The sequence below is a fragment of the Pipistrellus hanaki genome (genome assembly GCF_964339955.1).
Source record: "Pipistrellus hanaki genome assembly, chromosome: 3".
NCBI lineage: Eukaryota > Metazoa > Chordata > Mammalia > Chiroptera > Vespertilionidae > Pipistrellus > Pipistrellus hanaki.
The window spans coordinates 1573984-1597741 of record NC_140505.1 but is presented as its reverse complement, the minus strand read 5'-3'; the positions used below and the strand labels follow the sequence as shown (position 1 = coordinate 1597741).

At 58.7% G+C, this 23758-nt stretch overlaps 1 protein-coding gene across 5 annotated transcripts in view; it reads left to right on the top strand.

The window, feature by feature from the left end:
* Nucleotides 1-23758, top strand: part of DLGAP2 (DLG associated protein 2) — a 148764-nt gene that overhangs the window by 18682 nt on the left and 106324 nt on the right. For 3 of the 5 annotated variants that reach the window (XM_084878335.1, XM_084878336.1, XM_084878333.1), the window contains exons 2-3: nucleotides 7730-7864; nucleotides 19262-19316. The exons of 1 other annotated variant lie outside the window; for it this stretch is intronic. In XM_084878335.1, coding sequence (XP_084734461.1) covers nucleotides 7850-7864; nucleotides 19262-19316 — 70 coding nt within the window. In that variant the 5' untranslated portion in view covers nucleotides 7730-7849. The remainder of the gene's footprint in view (nucleotides 1-7729; nucleotides 7865-19261; nucleotides 19317-23758) is intronic. One more of the 5 variants, XM_084878334.1, reaches the window with a different exon arrangement.

The following is a 23758-nucleotide window of genomic DNA, read 5'->3' as shown; positions in this document are numbered from 1 at the left end:
CTGGGGAGCACTGAACACATTTAGGCGGTCACACTGCTGTCACTCAGGAGGCAGGCGGGCCCGCTCCTGCGCGCTGGGACTCAGTTAAGGTCTAAGCGCGGGCTGTGTCCGCAGGCGCCCCGCCGAGTCCTCCTCCCGAACACCGGGCTGCAGGCTGCACCCGGAATCGATGACAAAGGACAGGTGCGCTCCCCCTGCCTGCCGCCGCGTTACCAGCACCTCACCCGCCGTGACGTGACGGCCCCTGTGAGTCGATATTCTAAGCGCAGCCACCCTCAGCGATGAGTTTCTTGGCACCACTTAATTTTCATGTTGGATAAAATATTTAAAGTCTTTTTTTTTAAAAAAAAATATATATTTTATTGATTTTTTTTTTTTTTTTTTTTTTTTTACAGAGAGGAAGGTAGAGAGACAGAGAGCCAGAAACATAGATGAGAGAGAAACATTGACCAGCTGCCTCTTGCACACCCCCTACCGGGGATGTGCCCGCAACCAATGCACATGCCCGTTACCAGAATCAAACCTGAGACCTTTCAGTCCGCAGACCGACGCTCTATCCACTGAGCCAAACTGGTTTCGGCAAATATTTAAAGTCTTAATGAGCTGAAGCCGGTTTGGCTCAGTGGATAGAGCGTCGGTCTGCGGACTGAAAGGTCCCAGGTTCGATTCCGGCCAAGGGCATGTACCTTGGTTGCAGGCACATCCCCGGCAGGGGGTGTGCAAGAGGCAGCTGGTCGATGTTTCTCTCTCATCAACGTTTCTAGCTCTCTATCTCTCTCCCTTCCTTTCTGTAAAAAGTCAGTAAAATATATTTAAAAAAATAAAGTCTTAATGAGATAGTCGGGACACAAACACGTTCCGCCCCACGCGTGTCACCGGGTGGATTACAGGTTGCGTGCGGGTCCCCCAGCCGCCGCCTCATCCCCCCGCTCCCGTGACCCGCCGTGTCTCCGCGGAGGGTCCCGGCTTCTCCGTGCTCCGTGCGGAGCTTGTCTCCACGCACACCCTGCCGGAGGCATGCAAGGGCCCGTGAGTGTCTCTTAGACCTCCTCCAGGGCACTTTGGGGGTCTCTCTCCCTGATCAGCTCTCAGGTGACGAGAGATAAGGTGGGGCCCTGGCCTGTGTGGTTCAGTGGATAGAGCCTCGGCCTGCCGACCCACAAGTCCCGGGTTCGAATCCGGTCAGGGCACGTGCCTCTATTGCAGGCTGTTCCCTGGCCCAGGCCCTGGTCGGGGCTCGTGTAGGTGGCAACCCGTCGATGTGTTTCTCTCACATCGATGTTTCTCTCGATCTCGCCCTCTTGCTTCCACTCTCTAAAAGCCAATGGGAAAATACCCTCGGGTGAGGATTAACAAAGTCAGTAAACAAAAATAAAGGAAGAGCGTTCTTACCCAGCGTTTGTTCGGACAGAAGCTCATTATAAAAAAGAGGAAAAAAGAAATAAGGTCGCACCCCAGGCACCTCAGGGTGTGCCGGTGGCTCCGTGCTGTTTGCTGAGCTCCTCACTGAGCCGGCCACAGGGATGCAGTCCATCACCGCACTGGGCGCAGCTGCTCCCCTCCCCTCCCCCTCAGGCGCCGCCCCAGGGCTGCTTTTCCTAGGAGACAACTGGACTGTGAAATAATCCCATGGCCGAGGCAGCCTGGCCCTGCGCGTGCCACCCTCCCCGGCCGCCCCACCTGGTGAAGTACCGAGTCCGGACCATCCCTGCGCCCGCCTGCGCCGCCGAGGGGCCTTCCGGCCGGCCGCTCCTCAAGGCTGGAAACAGCACAGACCACCTCCCCCTGCTCCTGGGACTCGGCGAGGACGCTGTGCAGGTGGGCACTGCGTTTGCGTGCCCTGGCGTAGTCTTTGTTCTCTGGCTTCAGATGACCCTGTGCTGTTGTCTGTCCAGAGGGACACCGTCGCCGAGGACTGTGTCCGGAGTTTACAAAGCTGGTTCAAAGACAGACTCCGTTTCTGGACGTTTGTACGAGGAAAGGGAATTTGTTTTATGGCCCGTTTCTGACCACGGCGCGGTTTTATTTGTTTTATTACCTGTTTCTTCGCACGGTTAATGACCAGGATTGAGCAGGACGCTCGGAGAAGGGCGATGGGCTTTGTGAGAAGATTTAGGCCAGCATCTCATCCAGCCAGCAGTGTGTGTGTGTGTGTGCATGTGTGTGTGTGTGTGTGAGACACAGGCCAGTGGGCTTTTGTAGAACAGAGGGTGAGACAGGAAGTCGCTGCAACAGGAAAAGGAACCTTCACTGGAGGAAAGTTAGACGGCAGGGGACGATGGCTTCTCATTGGCTGAGCTGCACTGTTTCCATTGGCTGGGCTTGTTGCTGGGCAAGGGGAAAATCTTCCTCCTCTGCTGAGGTGGTGAAGGAGCTGTACTTCCTGCCTGGAGTAACTGACATGATGTGCTAGGCGTGAGACCGCCCTCTACAGGCCTTCCCGACTCTGATTTTAGGATTTTTGGCATGGTTCCGTCATCACTTCTCACAGAACTGAGATGCTTACTCTTAAATGCACCAAGTTTTTTTTAAAATATATTTTTATTGATTTCAAAGAGGGAGAGAGAGACACACATCAATGATGACAATCATTGATCAGCTGCCTCCTGCACAGTCCCTACTGAGGATGGAGCCTGCAACCTGGGCATGTGCCCTGACCAGGAATCAAACTGAGGCCTCCTGGTACACAGGCTGATGCTCAACCACTGAGCCACACTGGCTGGGCTCAATGTTTGTTTTTTTAAATATATTTTTATTGATTTCAGAGAGGAAGGGAGAGGAAGAGAGAGATAGAAGCATTAATGACGAGGGGGAATCATTGATTGGCTGCCTCCTGAACACCCTCCACTGAGGATCAAGCCCACAACCCAGGCACGTGCCCTTGACCAGAATCGAACCCGGGACCCTTCAGTCCGCAGGCTGGTGCTCTATCCACTCAGCCAAACGGACCGGGGCTGAATATTTTTTTTAAATGGAGAACAAGATACAGGAGTTTTAAGGAAATTAATTTTCTCATTTTAATTTTCACAGGTGCTTTTTCAGGATAGATAGGTCTGGGAAGGAGTTTGAGTGATGCTCGCACATCATTCTTCCGCGGTCTCACACGCCCTCCCCTCCCCGGCTGCGTGAGGAGAAGCGGCCTCTCTGCCCGGAGTCTGGCGGGTGTCCCAGGTGGGGCCCGGGAAGGCCGGCCCAGAGCCCCCGCCCAGTGGGCAGAGGTAATGACAGTAACAAATGGGTGGAAATCACTGCCCCTTTCCAAGTCCTTGCTTTTAACATAATTGAAAGATGATATAATGGAGTTATCGTCTAATTAATAAAACAGTTATTCCCGAAGGGGTTCCAGGAACGGAGGGTCATTGCGGCAGCAAAGCGCTTACGTTGCATCTGCTCGGAGCGGAGCTGCCTCCCGGGCAGTGCAGTGAGGAACCCGGGCCGCGGGCTCTGCTTCTCGCCGAGGAGGAGGGCGCACCCACGGGGACCCTGAGGGACGGGCGGCTGTCTCCTGGGGAGACACTTTCCCAGTTCAGTGTAACGTCTCTCTGTCCTGCCCTTCCTCCCCGCTGACATACAAGACTTGTCTGTGTTAGGCTCCGTGCTGCACGCTAAGAGCGGTGAGGGAGTGAAGCAGATCTTTTTTTAAAAAAATATATATATATATTTTTTATTGATTTTTTACAGAGAGGAAGGAAGAGGGATAGAGAGTTAGAAACATTGATGAGAGAGAAACATCGATCAGCTGCCTCCTGTAACCAAGGTACATGCCCTTGACCCAAATTGAACCTGGGACCCTTCAGTCCGCAGGCTGACGATCTATCCACTGAGCCAAACCAGTTTCGGAGAAGTAAAACTTTTCTTTTTTTTTTTTTAATCATTTAGAACTATGGTTGGCAAACTGCGGCTCGCGAGCCACATGCGGCTCTTTGGCCCCTTGAGTGTGGCTCTTCCACAAAATACCACGGCCTGGGCAAGTCTGTTTTGAGGAAGTGTCGTTGGAAGAAGTTTAAGTTTAAAAAATGTGGCTCCCCAAAGAAACGTCAATCGTTGTGCTGTTGGTATTTGGCTCCGCTGACTAAGGAGTTTGCCGACCACAGGTTTAGAATCTCCGTCACAAATTGAGAAACTGCGCTTCCCAGTGTGTGCCCATATTCTGGTTTGATTCCCGGTCAGGGCACAGGCCTGGGCTGCAGGCTGCATCCCCAGTGTGGGGGGCGCAGGAGGCAGCCGGTCCATGACGTTCCTGTCTCATCCATGTTTCTGACTCTCCAGCCTTCTCCTTCTCGCTCTCTAAAAACCAATAAAAGTATTTCAAAAGCAGCGATGCTCGGACGGAGCCCTTTTCCAGGTGGGCGTGAAGCTCCGTGGGGACGCACGGAGGCCTCCGGGTGCTGCTGTTTTGCCGAGAATCTTTGCATCTCCCCTGACGTGGGGGCGTGGGTCTCCCGTCGGACCCGTGTCTCTGCACCGAGTCCTCCCTGCAGGGCGGGACCGGCCCTGCCGCACCCGGGGTGAGAGGCTGCGGGCGGAGCCCGTTATTTTTAGCTGTGGCTGCGGGTCCCCGGTGACCCACTCCCCTGGCTGCCTCCCTGAGCGCCGGCTCCTCCCCACAGGGCCCGGCTTACCCACGCTCCTCCCCGCGGCCGCTGCTCCGAGGAGCATCCTGTAACATCTGTGAGTGGGAACGCGCGCAGCCCTGGGTGACTAAAAATATGTGTATTCCCACATGGATCTAATTTTACCGCCAGAGCCCGAGTCCACGGGCCTGGGCCCAGAGCCGCCGTGCGGCCGTCCCTCTCGGGGTCTGTGTCCCGCTCCCTGTGGCGTGGGGTTGCGTCCCAGCCCCGAGTTGGGGTGGGGGGTGGGGGGTGGGGCTGGCTTGCGATTCCCATTTATCAGCCCCGCCCTCCCAGCTCCAGCGGCTGCTTCCCTTGAATTTGGGGGATTTTCTCCTGTGGTTCTGCCCCCCCGCCCCCCCGCCCCGCAGGCCCCTGGTTGCCCCAGGCGGCCCATCAGGAAGACCCTGGGCCCTCGTCTCTGCATGTGTGCGTCTTCTCGGGGACCCTCGGGGCTCCCGGCCTCGTGGTCAGCGGCCAGTGGCCAGGGGCTCACGGGCACAGCCGGGCCCCACTTGTCTGCAAACACCTTCCCCCCGCCCCCCCCCCCCCCCCCCCCCCCCCCCCCGCCTGCAAGGCCTGCGGTTCCTGTTGTGGGCGTGAGGTCAGCAGGGCCCAGCCTGCAAACACCTTTGGGCGGCGTCTCATCGGGTCCCCAGGATTGGGAGTGACCTCCTTAGTGCCAGAGACACCTGTCCACCTCTGTCCCTGTCTCTGTCTGTCTTTGTTTCTGTTTGTTCTGTCTCTGTCCGTTTCTGTCTGTCCGTGTCTGTCTGTTCCTGTCTCTGTCGGTCTACATCTCTGTCTCTGTCTTTGTTTCTGTCTGTCCCTGTCTCTGTCTGTCTTTGTTTCTGTTTGTCTCTGTCTGTCCATCTCTGTCCACCTCTGTCTCTGTCTCTGTTCATCTCTGTCCTTGTCTCTGTCTTCGTTCTGTTTGTCTCTGTCTCTGTCTCTGTCTCTGTCAGTCTCTGTCTCTGAAACCCTGGCCTGACCCGCAGGCTGTCCGGGACCTGCCCCCGCCCAGCGTACCTTGTGAGGCAGAGAAAACTCTTAAAAACAGACCCCTCCGTCTGATCCGCTCTGTGACTCTGCGTGTGTAAGCTGATGGCAGGATTCTCGCAGCACTGGAGGCGGAGCGCGGTCAGGTGCATTGGTGCTGCGGGTGATCTTTTTGGTCATTCATTAGGAGGCTAAGCAAACGCTTGTCCGGCTGACCCGGTCTAATTAGCATACTACCCTTTCATTAGTATAGATAGCCCTTGAAATGGAAACTCAAGACATAGCTGAGAAAGCGAGTGAGCCAGAAGGTCGAGTTGAAGACGGTCCTGGGATTGACAGCAGACACGCCCACGGGAGGCCACGAAGCCGCAGGGCGAGCGACTGAGCGAGTGGCCCCGCCCGGGAGGAGATTCCCCAATAAACGCCTCAGGAGGAGGCCATCGGCAGGAAGGCCGTGAATCGGTATCTGAGATAAGATGGCTGGCCATTCCCCCAAACGGGAGGAAGGCTGTTTTCAGGTTGAAGCGCTGTGCCCCCGCTGGGCCCCCCGCTGGGCCGGAAGGAGCACGGTGACACGCAGCTCCCGGGCCTCTCCCGTGGAGCGTGGCCTCCGGGCAGGAGCGAGTCTGTAGTGCTCGGGGACGGAACTGCTCCCGGGACGGTCCGCGCAGCGTGGCTCTGGGAACAGCTGCCAGCGTCTCGAATCCTGTGCCTCGTCCGTCACTCAGCGTTGAGGGCAAAATGCAGACACTTAGACCTGCGAGGCCGTGGAGGTTTACCCACGGAGACCACGTGGGGAGAAAAGCGGGGTCTCTCTGAGCAGGAGAACGAACCCCGAGGATGCAAGCAGAGAGACCTGAGACTCAGAGGAGCTACAAGGATTGGAATAAGTAACACATTTCTCCTTTAAAAAAAAAAAATAGCCGAAACGGGTTTGGCTCAGTGGATAGAGCGTCGGCCTGCGGACTGAAGGGTCCCAGGTTCGATTCCGGTCAAGGGCATGTACCTTGGTTGCGGGCACATCCCCAGTAGGGGGTGTGCAGGAGGCAGCTATCGATGATTCTCTCATCGATGTTTCTAACTCTCTATCCCTCTCCCTTCCTCTCTGTAAAAAATTAAAAATATATATATATATATTATTTAATCGATTTGAGAAAGAGAGAGAGGAAGGGAGAGGCAGAGGGAGATAGAACATTGATGAGAGAGAGAAACGTCCATCCGCTGCCTCCGGTAAGCGCCCTGACGTGGCACTGAACCCCGCACCTGGGCGTGTGCCCTGCCTGGGAACCCCTGCATTTTAGGGGAGACGGTGGTTCAGTGCTCCGTAGCCTCGGGCCGGGAGCAGCGCGTTTTATAACTCACCACGTGTCCTACGACCACTCCTTCCTCTCAGGTCCCACGCAGCTTCCTCTGGGCGTGGCGCCCTTTCCTGGAGACACAGGAGCAGCTGTTTACACCCCGAACGTCGTTCCTGCTCCGTGGTCTGCCGGTCCCCGCGGCCTGGCCGCCGCTCGCCGACGCCGCTTCTCAGTGCACGGGGAGCGGTGGCCGTGGGCACCGTGGGGAGCGGTGGCCGTGGGTGCTGTGGGGAGCAGTGGCCATGGGGCCGTGGGGAGCAGTGGCCGTGGGGCCGTGGGGAGCAGTGGCCGTGGGGCTGTGGGGAGCAGTGGCCGTGGGGCTGTGGGGAGCAGTGGCCGTGGGCGCCGTGGGGAGCAGTGGCCGTGGGGCCGTGGGGAGCAGTGGCCGTGGGGCCGTGGGGAGCAGTGGCCGTGGGCGCCGTGGGGAGCAGTGGCCGTGGGGCCGTGGGGAGCAGTGGCCGTGGGCGCCGTGGGCTTTCTTCTCTCTGGGCCGGAGAATCCTCAGGCTGTGAGGCCTGTGTGCTGTCAATTCCAGCTGCCAGAGATCCGAGCTCTCTCATAACGTGTGCGGGCTGCCCGTGACGTAGGGCCCTGGCCGGGCTGTTGCTCCTGGTGAGGGCGTGATCGCCTGCCGTCACTGGTTGGGTGTGGATCTGTCTCCCCCCACCCCAACCCCTCCCCCCCCCCCCCCCCCCCGCCTCCGGGGAGGTTATCGATCCTGTTTATCAATTCTCCCGTTTCTGTCCCTTCCCGCCCTAGGCCCTCCCGCCGTCTGAGGCTCGGCCGTAGCTCCCGGTTCCCAGCGGCTGCCGGCGACCGCCCTCGCCCGCACCCGGCCCGCACCCCGGCCCGCACCCGTGGCCCTCACCCCCGGCCAGCATGGGGACCGCCCAGGTAGGTTAACTTTCGTGTTCTCCCATGTTCTTTACATGCCCACATGGACACTCATACGTGACGGGACCAGCCCCAGGTGCTTACACAGAGGGACAGCCTGAGGGCAGCGCTCCTCGGCCGTGTGGTGACACGGTCTGGCCGCTGCGAGGTGTGTCCCGGGCGGCACCGCGAGGCGGGCAACGGTGGCGGGAGCAGTGCCCGGGCCGGCGGGCACACACACACACACACACACACACATACACACGCACACACACACAAGCACACACACCCATGCATGCACACACACACATACACGCATACACACATGCACGCATACATACACACATACATACACACACATGCGCGCGCACACACACACATGCACGCATACACACACACATGCGCATGCACACACACACACACACACACACACGCTCGGGCGCATTTCCCCGGCCAGCCACCGGTTTCCTCGGGAGACGTTTCCGGACCGGAATGTCCGGACGGCCACGGGGCTGTCAGAGGTCTCCCGTGTGCCTGTCAGCGTGGTTTCCGGGAAGGCGCACCCGGGAGGCTGGCGCTCACCGCTGCCCTGACATCCCCTCAGCGGCCGTGACCCGGCGGCCGTGGCGGTTCCCTGTGCCGCCGCCCCGGGGCCTGCACTCCGTGTGCGACACGCCCGGCGCCTGTCCCTCTGTCCGTGTGAGCGGGTTCTCCCGCCCGGGGTCGGGGCCAGGAGAGAGCCGGGCAGGCGTGCGGGGCGGCCGGCTCCTGGGCCGTCACCGCCTTGTCCTCCACTGGTGGCTGCAGCGTGGCCGCCCGCGTTCTTCTCCCCGTGCGTCCTCCGTCTGCAATGTGCCGTCCGGGACCTTACGCTCCCACACCGTGTACGCACGGGCTTAGGCTTCACCCCAACGCACCTGAGGGCCGGTGCACTCTGCGGGGACGGGACGGGGTGGGGACGGGGTGTGGGCCTCGGGGGCAGGGGTGGGACAGGTGTGGGCCTTGGGGAGGGGACGGGGTGTGGGCCTCGGGGTGCGGACGGGATGGGGACAAGGTGGGGGCCTCGGGGAGGGGACAGGATGGGGACAGGGTGCGGGCCTCGGGGTGCGGATGGGGTGCGCGCCTCGGGGAGGGGATGGGGTGGGGACGGAGTGGGGATGGGGTGCGGGCCTCGAGGTGCGGACGGGGTGCGGGCCTCGGGGAGGGGACGGAGTGTGGGGCTCAGTGCGGGGACAGGATGGGGTGCAGGCCTCAGGGTGGGGACTGAGGCGGTTCAGACAGAACCGCCGCTCTCAGCTGCTCAGCCACGTCCCTTCACACAGCAGCTCCATGTGGCACCCGGGCCCTGCTGCCCCATCTCCGTGTGGGTCGGGATGACGGGAGGTTTGTTTTTATGGCCAGGATGGTGGCTTTATTATTATTTATTTTTTTAAAAAGGTTCGTACACCCTGCATTGTGACGGCACGCTGGCCGGGTCTGTTAGGATAAAAAATACGTGTGCCTTTAAACACGCCCGTGGTGAGCAGGGCTGAGGGCTCGGTCTCCTAGGAGACAGGCCGCTCCGCGGAGGCTGGCTGGTTGTCCTCTTGGAATAAACCTGCCTTCCCGACAGCGGTGCTGCCGAACAGCGGGCCCTCGCTCTCGGCGATCGCGTGTGTCCGCTCCGTGTCCGCTCCGTGTCCGCCCCGTGGCCGCTCCGTGGCCGCTCCGTGGCCGCTCCGTGGCCACGCCTGTCCGTGGCGCCTGCTTCCTCAGAACTGTTGCTCTCACTCAGACTTTTAGTCACTTCTCTGCTCTCACAGCTAAAATAGGAACATGATTGCATGTCACAAGCAGAGCCGTGCTGAACGGAAGCCCGCATACTACCACGTGCCCATGGCTTCTGCGTTTTAAAGCCAATAACAAGCAGTCATCCGGTTACATTTTTCTTTTCTTCTTAAACTCATTTTTATTGACTTCAGAGAGGAAGGGAGAGGGAGAGAGAAATAGAAACATCAGTGCTGAGAGAGAATCCTGATTGGCTGCCTCCTGCACGCCCCCTGCTGGGGGCTGAGCCCGAAATCCAGACATGAGCCCTGGACCAAAATGGAGCCCCGGTCCCTTCAGTCTGAGGCCGGTGGTCTATCCACTGAGCCACACCAGCCAAGGCTCCTCTTGGTGTTTCAATTATGTTCTTACCCTTTGTACGCCATAAGCGTCTATAGGTGCTTTAAAAAAATCATCTCTTTCGTGAGAATTTTCGACGGAAAATATTCAAGAACACCCGAATTGTGAGTGAAATATTTATTCTTATGATGTTCATGGCAAATTGATTTTTAAAAAATATATTATATTGATTTTTTACAGAGAGGAAGGGAGACAGATAGAAACATCGATGAGAGAGAAACATCGACCAGCTGCCTCTTGCACACCCCCACTGGGGATGTGCCGGCAACCAAGGTACATGCCCTTGACCGGAATCGAACCTGGGACCCTTCAATCCATAGGCCGACGCTCTATCCACTGAGCCACACCGGTTTCTGCAACAAGTCTCCTTTCCCCTCATCGACCTCTCCCCCGTCTGCTGCCCTGGCACACGCCCTCACCCCCGTCCGTGTCCGTGGTTCTCGCATGCGGAAAACAGGCCCTTTGGTTGGTCTCCTAGCCTCTTGCCTGCCCCTTCCCTCTGAGGTTGACGGTCTCTTCGATGCGTCTCTGTCTCTGTTTTTGTCCCTCAGTTTACGTCGTTCACCGTGTTCCACAGACGAGTGACCATCGCCGAGGTTTTACCCCGGGAACGGCTGTGTCTCTCCCCCATCGATGTGTCTGTCTCTCCCTCTCTCTCAGCATCACTAGGAAAATATCCTGGGGTGGGGAGTGAAAAAATAAAGATAAAAACTTACGAAATGTAGCGCACGTGGCTCCCTCCTGTGTGTTCTGTGTGCTTTCTTCCCTTCCTCCCCAGACGTGTAGGGGCTTGTCCTCAGGGCTTCACTGTTGTGTGAGGTCCTATTCCGCCGTCCCGTTCTCACTCTGGGGGTCTCAAAGCCGGACCCCTGGGAGAGGCGGAGACGCCACACCACACTGGCCCTCAGACTCCGCTGCTGCCCGGGTTAGTGTGAGTGACGTACACGCAGACACCCACCGCCTCCCGCGGGACACGTGGACACCCTGCGATTTTCCCCTCGTGCCGCCATCGCCACGGTCTGGAACCTTGTCACCGAAAGGAGCCCTGTGCTCCTCCCGTCCCCGCCCGGCGCCCGCCCCCGCAGGCCGGCGCTCGGCCTCAGCGCCCTGTGGCCGTGGGAGGGACTGATCCCACGTGGGGCAGCGCTTCCAGCGGAGCTCATTTATGTCGGCGCGTGCGTACGAACCTGTTCCTTTTCAGAACCTCTGTTCACTAATTAATTTTTAACGACGAGAGCGTTTTGTGATTGTGGAGAACGCGCGCGTGTGGCATTACACGCGTGACACTCGGCGCTGTGATCGCGTTGTGTCGGTGGGTGCTTCTCCGCGTCCCGCACTCGCCCCCGCGTCCGCGCCCTCGGTCGGCCTCGCCGTCTGTTCGCCATCGCCAGTCCCTGCCGGATCGGAGTCCTGAAGCTGCACTGAGCTTCCCCCGAAGGGTTTGATGGTCTCACAGAAAGGTCTTCTCTCCATTTGGAGCTGGGTTTTGCCCATGGTAGGAGATGAGGGCCCCACTTGATTATTTCCCCCCCTTAAAGATGTATTTTTTTTATTGATGTCAGAGAGGAAGGGAGAGGGAGTAGGACATCAGTGATGAGAGAGTCATGGATTGGCTGCCTCCTGCAGGCCCCCCACTGGGGATGGAGCCCCCAACCTGGGCCTGTGCCCTCACTGGGATCGAACTGTGACCTCCTGGTTCTTTGGTCAGCACCAACCCTTGAGCCACCCCGCCTTCCCCGTTGTTGGTGGAGAGGCTCTCTGGCGCCATCCGGTGGTCTTGGCGCTCCCGGTGACAACGGGTGTAGCCTGGATTCTCAGCTCTGTGGTGTTGCCTCCGCCTCTTTCTGGGCCGGTACCACACCGCCTAGATCACTGTTGCTATCGAGTCCTTCCTCTTGGTGGTCCTCTGGAAGCTGGTGCCGGCTGTTCTGGCCTCTGAAATCCCGCGTGAACTTAGAACCACCTGTCTGTCTCTGCAGAGGGCCGTGGGCTCCTGGGAGGGTCGCCCGGGACCCTGGGTCTCGGAGCAGCTTCACCACCTCACCCAGGGACGCCTTCCAGCAGGGATGGCTTTCCGCGTGTTTGGGTCTTTGACTTCGCTCAACAACGTTCTGTCTTTTTTTGAGTATGTTCTTCACTTCTTTGGGGAAATGTATCCCTGGGTCTGTTATTCTTACAGAGAAGCAGCGATCAGACTGTCAGGCCTCCGAGGGAAGGCAGGGGAGGGTGGGGGCAAAGAGGAGAAAGAGGACTTGTGTGCATGCATATAAGCCTAACCAGAGGTTATGGGCAACAGGGGTTGGGCATACATGGGAAGGGGTTTGGGATGGGAATGGGGGGATGAGGACAATTATGTGACACCATAATTAATAAAGAAGTAAAAAATAAAAACAAAAAATAAATAAGTGTATTTTTATTGACTTCAGAGAGGAAGGGAGAGGGAGAGATAGAAATACCAATGATGAGAGAGAATCTCGGATCTGCTGCCTCCTGCCCACCCCCTACTGGGGATGGAGCCCAAAACCCTGGGACATGTGCCCTTGACCGGAGTCGAACCCAGAACCCTTCAGTCTGCAGGCCGACGCTCTATCCACTGAGCCAAACCCGCGAGGGCTATCATTCTTTTAGGGCCACCGTAAATGGAACTGTTTCCTTGGTTTCATTTTCGGATTGTTCATTTCGAGTATATAAAATTACAATTGATTTTTTTACATCGATCTGGTGTTCTCCAACCTTCCCGAACTCGTTTACCCTAATTGTTTTTAATTGATTTCCTAGGATTGCTTACACACGTGAGCATGTCATCAGCAGATTCATGGCTCCCCGTCCTCCGTTTCCGTCTGGAGGCCGTTCATTTCCCCCCCGTTGCCTGGCTGCCTGGCCAGGACCTCCAGGACAAGGCTGGACAGGGCTGGCGAGAGCCCCACCCTGTCTCATTCCTGCCCTTAGCCGTCCTCCGTGGGGAGGGATGTGGGCACGGGCTTCCCGCACCTGACCTTCATCAGTGAGGGCGTTTCCTTCTGTCTGAGCGTGTTGAGTATTACCAAGAACGTATGATCGTTTTTTTATACGTCGCTGGGTCATGGACGGTTTTTGCATTCACATTCATCAGCGAAATGGATCCGCAGCCTTTTCCCCCCTTTTGTTCTTAGGATGTCTCTGTCTGATTCTGGTGTCGGGGTCAACCGGTCTAAAGTGAGTTGGGACGTGTTCCCTTCTCTCTGCATTTTTGGGGGGACGCTCTGTGGAGCATTAGTACTGGTTCCTCCTTAAAGTTTCGGCAGAACTCCGTGGCGGAGCCGCGTGGGCCCGCGCTTCCCTCGGTGGATAATGCTTTGTTGTGAACTCATTGTCCTCACGTGTCAGAGGCTCACGCTCCGTGCCTGTTTCTTCTGGAGTCAGTTATGGGCGTTTATCTCTCTCAGAATGTGTCCCTTCCGCCCAAGGCAGTGGTCGGCAAACCCATTAGTCAACAGAGCCAAGTATCAACAGAACAACGATTGAAATTTCTTCTGAGAGCCGAAAACTGACCTCTGCGCAGGGGCCACAGAGTTTCAGTGGCCCTGTACGTGTGCGCCTGCACGTGGTATTTTGTGGAAGAGCCACACTCGGGAGGCCAAAGAGCCGCATGTGGCTCGTGAGCCACGGTTTGCTGACCACTGACCTAAGGTATCCGGGGGTTGGCATGCACACCTTCTCGTTTCTCCAAGGTCTATGGCAATGTCTTCCTTCATTTCTGGTCCCAGAAACCCCAGCCTTCCCTTCTTTTCTTGGTCAGCCTAACTAAAGGTTTGTCCGTTTTGCCGATCTTTTTGCAGAACCAGCTTTTGGGCTCCCTTTTCTTGTGTGTTTATATTCTCTGTTTCAACGTTTCTGTTCCATCTGTAGTTCCCCTTCCTGCTGTGCTCTCGTTCCCTTTGCTGCTCTTCTTCCAGTGTCTCAGGGCGGGAGGTTAGCCTTCACGGCTGTGCAGTGCCCTCTAAGCACTGCTTTTACTGCACTCAGTACGTTTTGTTACGTGTGTCTTCATTTCCACTGATTTCAAAGCAATTCCCTTTTGATTTGTTCTCCGTCCATTGATTATTTAGGAGTGAGCAATTTTCCACGCATTTGCGACTTTCCTAACTTTCCCCATTACCGATTTCTAATTTTACTAGAGACCCGATGCATGGATTCATGCTCTGGTGGGGTTCCTCGGCCTGGCCTGCGAGGCTTGGGCTGAAATCAGCTCTCTGACATCCCCCGAGGGGTTCTGGCTTGTGATAGGGCACAGGCCAGGCCGAGGGACCCCACTGGTACATGATTAGGGCTGGGGAGGGACTGTGGGAGGGCCCCAGGGCATGCCTGGCCCATCTCGCCCAGTCCCGATCGGCCGGACCCCAGCAGCAAGCTAACCTACCGGTCAGAGTGTCTGCCCCCTGGTGGTCAGTGTGCATCATAGGGATTGGTCAAATGGTCGAACAAATGGTTGGACACTTAGCATATCAGGCTTTTATGATATAGGATTCTATATGGCCAGAGAACGTGATGGGTTATTTCTGTCCTCGTCCACATGTGGAGCTCTGTTTTACGGCTCCACGTGTGGCCTGTTCTGTGGAACGTTTCATGTGCCTTTGAGACTACAGTACGTTCCGTTGCGTGTTTGGGTGGGATGGTCCCGGTGTCCGCTAGGCCGCGTTGATTTATGATGGTGTCCACACCCTCCGTCTCCTGTCCAGCTGACCAGCCCCTGTGGGAAGTGAGGTGCTGGAGTCCTCAGCGGCTTCATTGAGCATCTTCCTTTGTGTCTGTCCGTCCTCGCTCACGTATGTTGTTTTCCTGTTACAGGGGGCATGTGTATTGACAATGGTTACATGTTTCTGACCGACTGACCCTTTGGTCATTCCGAAACACCCCTTTTATCTCGTGACGGTTTGATTTACAGCCTGTTTGTCTGACATCAGCTCCGGGGCCCTGGCTCCTGGGGTTGGATTCTCACGAGATGTCTCTTTCTGTCCGCCGGGGTCTGTGGATGGACAGGCGTCTCCCAGGAAGCATAGAGCTGGGTCATGTTTGTTTGTTTTTTAAATCTACTCTGACAGTCCATGCCTTTGAGGGGATTGTTTCGTCCACTCACACTTACTGTTATTTTGTTATCTTCCGACTTACATCTGCCATTTCCCCTTTTGTTTCCTGTTTTCTTGAGTCTTTTTCCTTTTCACTATTTTATTCCTCGTCACTGCTTTTTAGTATAAGTGGATATTTTCTAATGTTGCATTTAAACTTTTTCGTGTCCATCCCCCCCCCCCCCCCCCCCCCCCCCCGCCAATATCGATTTTTGGTTATTTCTTTTGTGTCACGCCACCTCTCCGAGGCCCTCTTCCTTGTTCTTCATTCTGCTTTCTCCTTTTTCTTCATCTTGCGTAATCTCTGTCCGTCTCTTTTCAAGCGTATTCCTTTATTCTTTCCTCTGTCGGTCCAGATCTGCTGTGGAGTCCCTTAAGTGGGTTTTACTTTCATTGTTTTACCGAACGACCCCAGACTTCCCTGTGTTTGGATAACTCCTCTCTCTTTACTGTGTTCTCCTTGGGTCCAGCCTTCCTTGACTTCCCACCCACAGTTCCCACTAATTTTGTGGGCGTGTTTAGAATGTCTACTATGAAGTCCTAACCAGTTTGGCTCAGTGGATAGAGCGCCGGCCTGCGGACTGAAGGGTCTCAGGTTCGATTCCGGTCAAGGGCATGTACCTTGGTTGCGGGTACATCCCCAGTAGGGGGTGTGCAGGAGGCAGCTGATTGATGTTTCTCTCTCATCGATGTTTCTAACTCTCTATCCCTCTCCCTTCCTCTCTGTGAAAAGTCAAATAAAAAATATATTTGAAAAAAAGAAAATGGCGACCATGAAGTCTTCTTCAATAACTGATCGCTCTCACAGGCATTTCTCTCACCAGTGTCTTCCCTGGTGTGTGGGTCATGCTGCTTCTCCACATGTTCTATAATGTGAGTGGAGATTGTATGTTTCAATGGCGAATTGTGGCAGCTCTCAGCCTGGACTCCTTCTCTGTGTCTGCGTCAGACCAGAGATGGCGTCCGAGGTCACACACAGGACTCTGTCCAGGCGACTGTCCGTCTGTGTCCACACCGCCATCCTGGTGACATGGCTGGCCGTGCCGGGGAGACACTGGGCGGGGGGGTGTCTGCTAAGGGTCCCTGGGGAGACTCTGCTCAGCCTCCCCAGCATGCCTGCATGGCAGCATCCCTCCCAGCACACGCGTGGGCCACGCGTGAGGGCCCACAGGCAGGGGTCAGCCACCTCCGGTCAGACAGCGGCGGTTCCTGCCAGGACCCTCTGTGAGCGGGATGCTCGGAGTCACTGCCACCCTGTTCGTTCTCCAGTGACATTCGCGGGAGCCTGCGCCACGGCTCGCGAGGGACACCATCCTACAGGTTTTGAAGCGTCATTTCTTTTCTTTTTTAATTTTATTTCTTTAATTTCAGAGAGGAAGGAAGAGGGAGAGAGAGATAGAAACATCCATGATGAGAGAGAATCATTGATCAGCTGTCTCCTGCACGCCCTTCACTGTGGGCCGAGGCCGCTACCCAGCATGTGCCCTCAACTGGAATTGAACCCGGGACCCTTCAGTTCCCAGGCTGACACTCTATCCACTCAACCACACCAGCCAGAGCTCCCGTGTCGTTTCTTTTAAAGACAATGCAGTGGTGTGATCAGCCCAGGAAAGGGTGTGTGCTTTCCAGAAACGCAACTGGTGATCCTTACGTGAGCTCCCAGCTCCCCATGGTGACGCCTGCCTGGTCTCCCTGCCGAGCCTCGGCCACCAGTTCCATACAGGGCGGGGGCCTCTGCCCTGTGGCTGGTGGTTGGTGGTCTCTGCCCTGTGGCTGGTGGTCAGTGTTCTCTGCCCTGTGGCTGGTGGTCAGTGTTCTCTGCCCTGTGGCTGGTGGTCGTGCTCGGTGTTCTCTGCCCTGTGGCTGGTGGTCAGTGTCCTCTGCCCTGTGGCTGGTGGTCGGTGGCCTCTGCCCTGTGGCTGGTGGTCAGTGTTCTCTGCCCTGTGGCTGGTGGTCGGTCCTCCCCAGAGATCTGGCTTCTCTCTGTCCCATTCCTCTGATTGCTGTGTTTGAAAGGGAACGGCAATCGGGCAGGTTAGAAACAAATGCACCAGGGACCCGTCTCTGCTCCCCGCCCACCACACAGCTCCCTTCTTATCGGGAGCAAGCAATCTGCCGCTTCGACCCCAGAGTAAGCTGTGAAACGGAGCGGAGCAATATCATTCCGCCCCTCACCTGGCGGGCGGCTCCCTCAGAGCCCTGGGGCCCGGCTGCGCCTCCTGGCGGCCACGCTGGCGGCCACGCTGGCGGCCGGCGCCGTGGCTGCTCCGTCCCCGCCGTCTGGGCCGGCCCTCGGGTCGTGGCACTTGGCCCTGGCGCACGCGTGTCTGTCACCGCGGAGACGGCTCCTCGCAGCGACGTGGATGCAGGACGGTGGGGACATCCCGGAGGAAACCCTGCCTCACGCACGTCCGTGCACACGCACTCAGGTGTGCACGCACACACGCATGCACACAGGTGCTTGTCGTCCAGTTAACCTACGTGCCACTGTCTGTGAGACCAAGGGGGGGTTACTTTGGTAGCTCCTGGGCGCTCCCTCTCCGCCTCCTTCCTGAGCCCCTGTCCCTCCTGCCGCTCCCGGTGACCCCTGGGAGGTCCCTGCCCCCAGGCCCCGCACACTCCCGGGAGCGCTCCTTCCTCCCTCTGCTCCGGGGCCCTGTCAGGGGTCTGACACACACACTGACACACACACACACACTGACACACACACACACTCTCACACACACTGACACACACATACACTGACACACTCACACACACACTCACACACACACACACATTCACACACACACACACTCACACACACACACTGCCACACACACACACACACACACTCACACACACTGCCACACACACACACACTCACACATACACACACACTAACACACTTACACTCACACACACTCACACACTCTCACACTCACACACACACACTCACACACTCACACACTCACACACACTGACACACACACACTCACACACACACACTCACACACACACTGCCACACACACACACTCACACACACTCACACACACACACTCACACACACACTCACACACACACTCACACACACTCACACAAATATAGTCACATACACTGACTCACACACATAAAACTGCTCACATGCACACACACACCTGCCTATAAACACACAAACACACACTTGCACACACTCTCACGCACGCACAGTCACACACGCTCACGCTCCCCTCCGCCTCTGGAAAGCTCCCGTTTCCAGCGCAGCAGAGGGAGGAGGCCCGGGAGCTGCCAGGAGGCCGTTAGTGACCGGTCTGTGATGTGTGTCAGAGCGTGCGGTCTGGCACTCCAGTGCTCTCACACGCCAAGCACGCTGATGGGTTAATGAGCCAGATGGAGCGGCGTGTGCCCCGGTGCTCATGGTGGGAGGGACAGGCCGGGCCGGGAGCTGTGGGCGCCCCCCGGAGGCCAGTCTTCACAGGGACGCTGCCACCCCCAGTCCTGCCCTCCATCCCGCCCGTCTGTGCGCCCGCAGTGCCTCCAGGACCGTCTGCTCCTCTGGAACCCCCTGGCCCGGCTCCGTGCGAGGCCGTCCCCTCGGGGCGGGGTGGGGGCAGCTCTCCCCGCGGGCCACCGCTGCCTCCGGTCACCGCTCCGGCGTCTGGGAGCCAGGCGGTTCCTGTGGCAACGGAGGAATCCAGGGAGTCCAGCCGCCGCCCGGTCCCAGCCTCAGCGTCTGTGACGGCCCAGCAGTCAGCAGCAGAGCAGCGGGTGGTCCGTGATTCTCACCACTCACACACACACACACACACACACACACACACATGAACATGCATACACACGCACACACATGCAGGCACACAATCACATGGACATGCACCCACGTGCACAGACTCGCAGTGGCTTGCGCTTCCTGTCACAGGAGTGGCCACGGGACGTGCGTGTCAGCGAAACGTCCACGGAAGCAGCAGGTCTCTCCTGGGCAGACGCCGGGAGCCCGCCTCCCTCCCGCACCGCGGGCCCGAGAGGGACGCGGCGGAGCCGGCAGGGTTTCCGGGCTGCACGCGGGGCAGCCGTCTGCGGCCCCCGGGGCCTTGGGGGCCGGCGGTCTCTCTGGAGAGTGTGCCCGTGCGGCGTGTCCGTGGCGGTAACCGTGTCCTGTCCCCACAGGTGCTGCCCGGCATCCTGCAGAAGCACTGCTGCCTCTCGCCGGACAGGAACACGGGTGAGTGCTGGCGGCGGGCGCGGGCGGGGGAGCCTTCGCCGGGCACCTGTCCGGTCCCGTCCCGTCGTCTCTGCAGGAAGCGCCAAGGCCCGCCCGCTCCACGGGAGCGAGACCGGGGGGCCGGCCTCCGGTGGCCGAGGTGGGGTTGCCGCGGGAACGGGCGTCTCCGCGCTGGATGCCTGCGTTTGGGAGTTCTCTGGTGCCGGTGATGGGTGCTGGTTACGGAGAAGCACCGATTGCCGCCTGGACGCCCGGGAGGGCGTGCCATCGGCTTCCCGCGCCGTCCGGCGGGAGCCGGGCAGACGCCCTGTCTCAGACCTCGGACCTCAGCTCAAGCCTGAGGCCTGTCCTGGGGGCCCTGTGCCCGGTGACCTCCCCAAGGGTCACCGCGGGGACAGAGGGTGCCCGGGAGGGGTGCACACTTGGGGAAAAGTAAAAGCAAACTATGGGCCTTTCTATGTGTTTATTTATTTATGTTTCCTTCCTGTCTTTTTCTCTTTTAATAATTCTTTATTGTTGAAAGTTTTACATATGAGACATATATATATAATTAATTTCTTACAGAGGAAGGGAGAGGGATAGAGTTAGAAACATGGATGAGAGAGAAACATCAATCAGCTGCCTCCTGCACACCCCTCACCTGGGGGCGTGCCCACAACCAAGGTACATGCCCTTGACCGGAATCGAATCTGGGACCTTTCAGTCCACAGGCTGACGCTCTATCCACTGAGCCACACTGGTCAGGGCGGGACTTTGTTGTTTGAAAGTTAAGAACCTGACAGAACCCGAGTGGGGGGAGCTGTCCCACGGGTCCTGCAGGCGGTGTGTCTCAGTGTGACGCCGCGTCTCCGGGCGGCTGGGATGCCTGTTTGAAACACGGTGCATGGCTCCGGGCGGCTCTCTCCGGGATGCACTCATTCATGGTGAACATCCATGACGGCTCCCCTGGGGACAGCACACGTCGCAGACCGGGCTCCGCGGGGCAGCGAGGGTGAGGCCGTCCGGAGGGATTCCCGTGTCCGCGGACGTCTGTCCGAGCGCCGCCCCCTTCGCCGGGACCTCAGTGGGTGTTTGATCCGGAGAGGCATCCTTCCGTATCCGCAGACAGTCGGTTCTACAGGAAAGCCCCACGTTCACAGGGGAGATGTGGCCAAACGGAGACGTTCTATGTGCGGTTCAGGAGGGTCCACGCACCCGCCTCCGGGCCCCGGACGGACGGACGGACGGTGTTTCCGTTGAGATTGAGGGCTGGCTCGCCCGCTGGGCAGTTTCGGGAGAAGGTTTTATGGGCCGGGGAGTCTCACTCGGAAGGCCCCAGGCGCTGAGGTCAGGTGTGGAAAAGGGAGGACACTGAGGCCCACGTGAAGGAAAGGCGTGGGTGGAATGATCTCTGAGACAGCGTCCGCTCGTTGGGAATGGAGAGGTCTTAGAATCCTGGGTTTTGCCGTACGTTAATCTAACGGCCCGAAGCCGCCTCGTTATCTTGGAAAGGTTTGGGAACTGGAGGCTCGGACACCGCGGTTGCTGCTTCTGCGTTTCCATGGCCGAGGGGTCCCTGCGGACGGGCTGCCGTTCGGGCTGTGTTGGGCGTATAGAGGGCTTTCCGGAGTGCTGGCTAAGAAGCTGAACTCTGGCCGAGCCTGTGTGTCTCGGTGACAGCGCCGGCCTGGGGGCTGAGGGCCCAGGGTGCCGTTCCGAACGGTCGAGGGCATCTACCTCCGTCGCAGTCTCGATCCCCGGCCCCGGTTCGGGCGCCTCTGGGAGGTGATGATTGGTGTATCTCTCTCACTTCGGTGTTTCTCTCTCTGTGTGTCTCTCCCCCTCCCTTTCACTCTCCCTAAAAATCAATGGAAAGATATGCATCTTGTTCATCCTCGGGTGAAGGTAAACAAACAAACAAACAAAGGTCAGCTTTGGAAGGAGTGGGTGGGAGTGTCAGTTTGGGAAGGTGAGAGCCTTGGGGAGTTCTCGGCGCGGATGGAGGGGTGATTGTGCTCAGCCCCCTGCATCCCACGCTTAGAGACAGTCCGGGGGTGGGGTAACTTTTAAGGGATGTGTATGTGTGACTTTACCACGGTTTATTTTTTAAAATATATTTTATTGATTTTTTACAGAGAGAGGGAGAGGGATAGAGAGCTAGAAACATCAATGAGAGAGAAACACCCATCAGCTGCCTCCTGCACACCCCCCACTGGGGATGTGCCTGCAACTAAGGTATATGCCCTTGACCGGAACCGAACCTGGGACCTTTCAGTCCGCAGGCCAACGCTCTATCCACTGAGCCACACCAGTTTCGGCTACCACGATTTCTTTTTTTTTTTTAAAGATGGACTTTGGGACGAGCCGTGCTCTTGTTTGAGGGCTGCAGACTGAGAACTTAGCTCTCGCAGCTGAGGATCGGGGGAGAGTCTGTCCCAGGGCCTGTGGCTGCGGGCAGCTGGCTCTGTCACTGAGAAGTGAGGGATGGGACCGCGGGGAGAGCGACGGAGGCCGTGCTGGTGGGAAGAGGGGGGCACAGGGGCCGCGGCCGGGCGGGAACATGTCACATCCGCCACGGGTTCCCGGCGCCGGCCGTGTCCCACGCGTGGCACCGGGCGTGGCCGTGCTCGCTCACCACGGAGGCGCTGAGCCGGGCTCCGTACGGAATGCGAGAATCACAAGGTCCGTCCGCGTCTGCCGGGGGCTCAGGAGACAGAGGGGGGTCCTGAACTGGAGGTGTTCCTGTCGCCGAGATCAGGGAGGGACACCTCCTTCGCCAGGGCGATGGGACAGTTATGTCACCCAGACAGAACGAGCAGGTTAACAGCCAGCCTGCTCTCCGGTCAGACCTTTAATTAACGCTCCAAACGGCCTCCGCTGGGCCAGGCCACCTGCTTCCCAGGGCCTCACACACCCTCAGGCAGGACGCCCCCTGCCCCACTCTCCCCGGGGCCAGGGTGACACACCCTGAACCCTCTCCCCCAGTTCTGGCCACTGTGCCCGGAGCGAGAAGCCGGGCAGGTGTGAGGGGCTGGGGGCCCGGGGACAGCCTGGGGGCTCCGGACTGAGCTGGGTGGGCGGGAAAGTTAACGCAGAAGCCGTCAAACCTGTAAAGCATGTGTGAGAGTTTATTTAGCGACCAAAGTGTCCGTGATTGCCCAGAGGCGGGCTCCGGGACCATGCTCCGTGGAATGGCGGCTTTCACCTCCTTTCACACTTTATAAACAGAGGAGGAGGCGGAGTGCGTTATGGGAAATCCATCGGAGACTGATCAGGGAGGCGGGAGAGAGAGTCTCCGGGAGAGCGTGCTCTCGGAGATTAGGCAGAGCCGAGCCCTGGCGGCCTGTGCCTTCGCCTGGGGCAGCCTGTTCCCCCGCCCCCCTCTCTGGACCCTGCGGGCCCGGGGCGGGCGGGTGTTACACTCAGCGGGGCAGAGCTGAGGGCTCCCGGTGCTGGTGTCCCGGGACCACGGGTTCCGCTGCGGCTCCACGGCATCGCCAGCCTGGTGCTCAGCAGGGCCGCTGAGATCTGTCCCTGCCACACCCGCGTCCCTCCCACACCCGCGTCCCTCCCACACCCGCGTCCCTCCCACACCCGCGTCCCTCCCACACCCGCGTCTCTCCCACACCCGCGTCTCTCCCACACCCGCGTCTCTCCCACACCCGTGTGGCTCCCACACCCGCGTCTCTCCCACACCCGCGTCCCTCCCACACCCGCGTCTCTCCCACACCCGCGTCTCTCCCACACCCGCGTCTCTCCCACACCCGTGTGGCTCCCACACCCGCGTCTCTCCCACACCCGCGTCCCTCCCACACCCGCGTCCCTCCCACACCCGCGTCTCTCCCACACCCGCGTCTCTCCCACACCCGTGTGGCTCCCACACCCGCGTCTCTCCCACACCCGCGTCCCTCCCACACCCGCGTCTCTCCCATACCCGCGTCTCTCCCACACCCGTGAGCTGTGTCCCTCCCACTCCCGTGAGCCGTGTGGCTCCCACACCCGTGTCTCTCCCACACCCACGTCTCTCCCACACCCGTGTCTCTCCCACACCCGTGTCTCTCCCACACCCGTGTCTCTCCCACACCCGCGTCTCTCCCACACCCGCGTCTCTCCCACACCCGTGTCTCTCCCACACCCGCGTCTCTCCCACACCCGTGAGCTGTGTCCCTTCACTCCCGTGAGCCGTGTGGCTCCCACGTCCGTGAGCGGTGAGTGCTGCACGCTGACTGTGCCTTCGTCCGGGGCCCCGGAGCAGCAGACGGGGAGCCGAGCGGCTGGGGCCATGGTCGGACGGCGGCGGAGTGGACGTGGGAGCTTGGACAGTGCTTTCCCCTGCGTGCCTCGGGCTCAGCGCCGGGCTCAGCTCTGGGCAGGCAGTTCAGGAGGGACCAGGGGCGGGGGCCGGGGGTACCGCCTGCCCTGGGGGCATCGGTGCGGACGGGTCCCTGCGTGGAGGACAGACG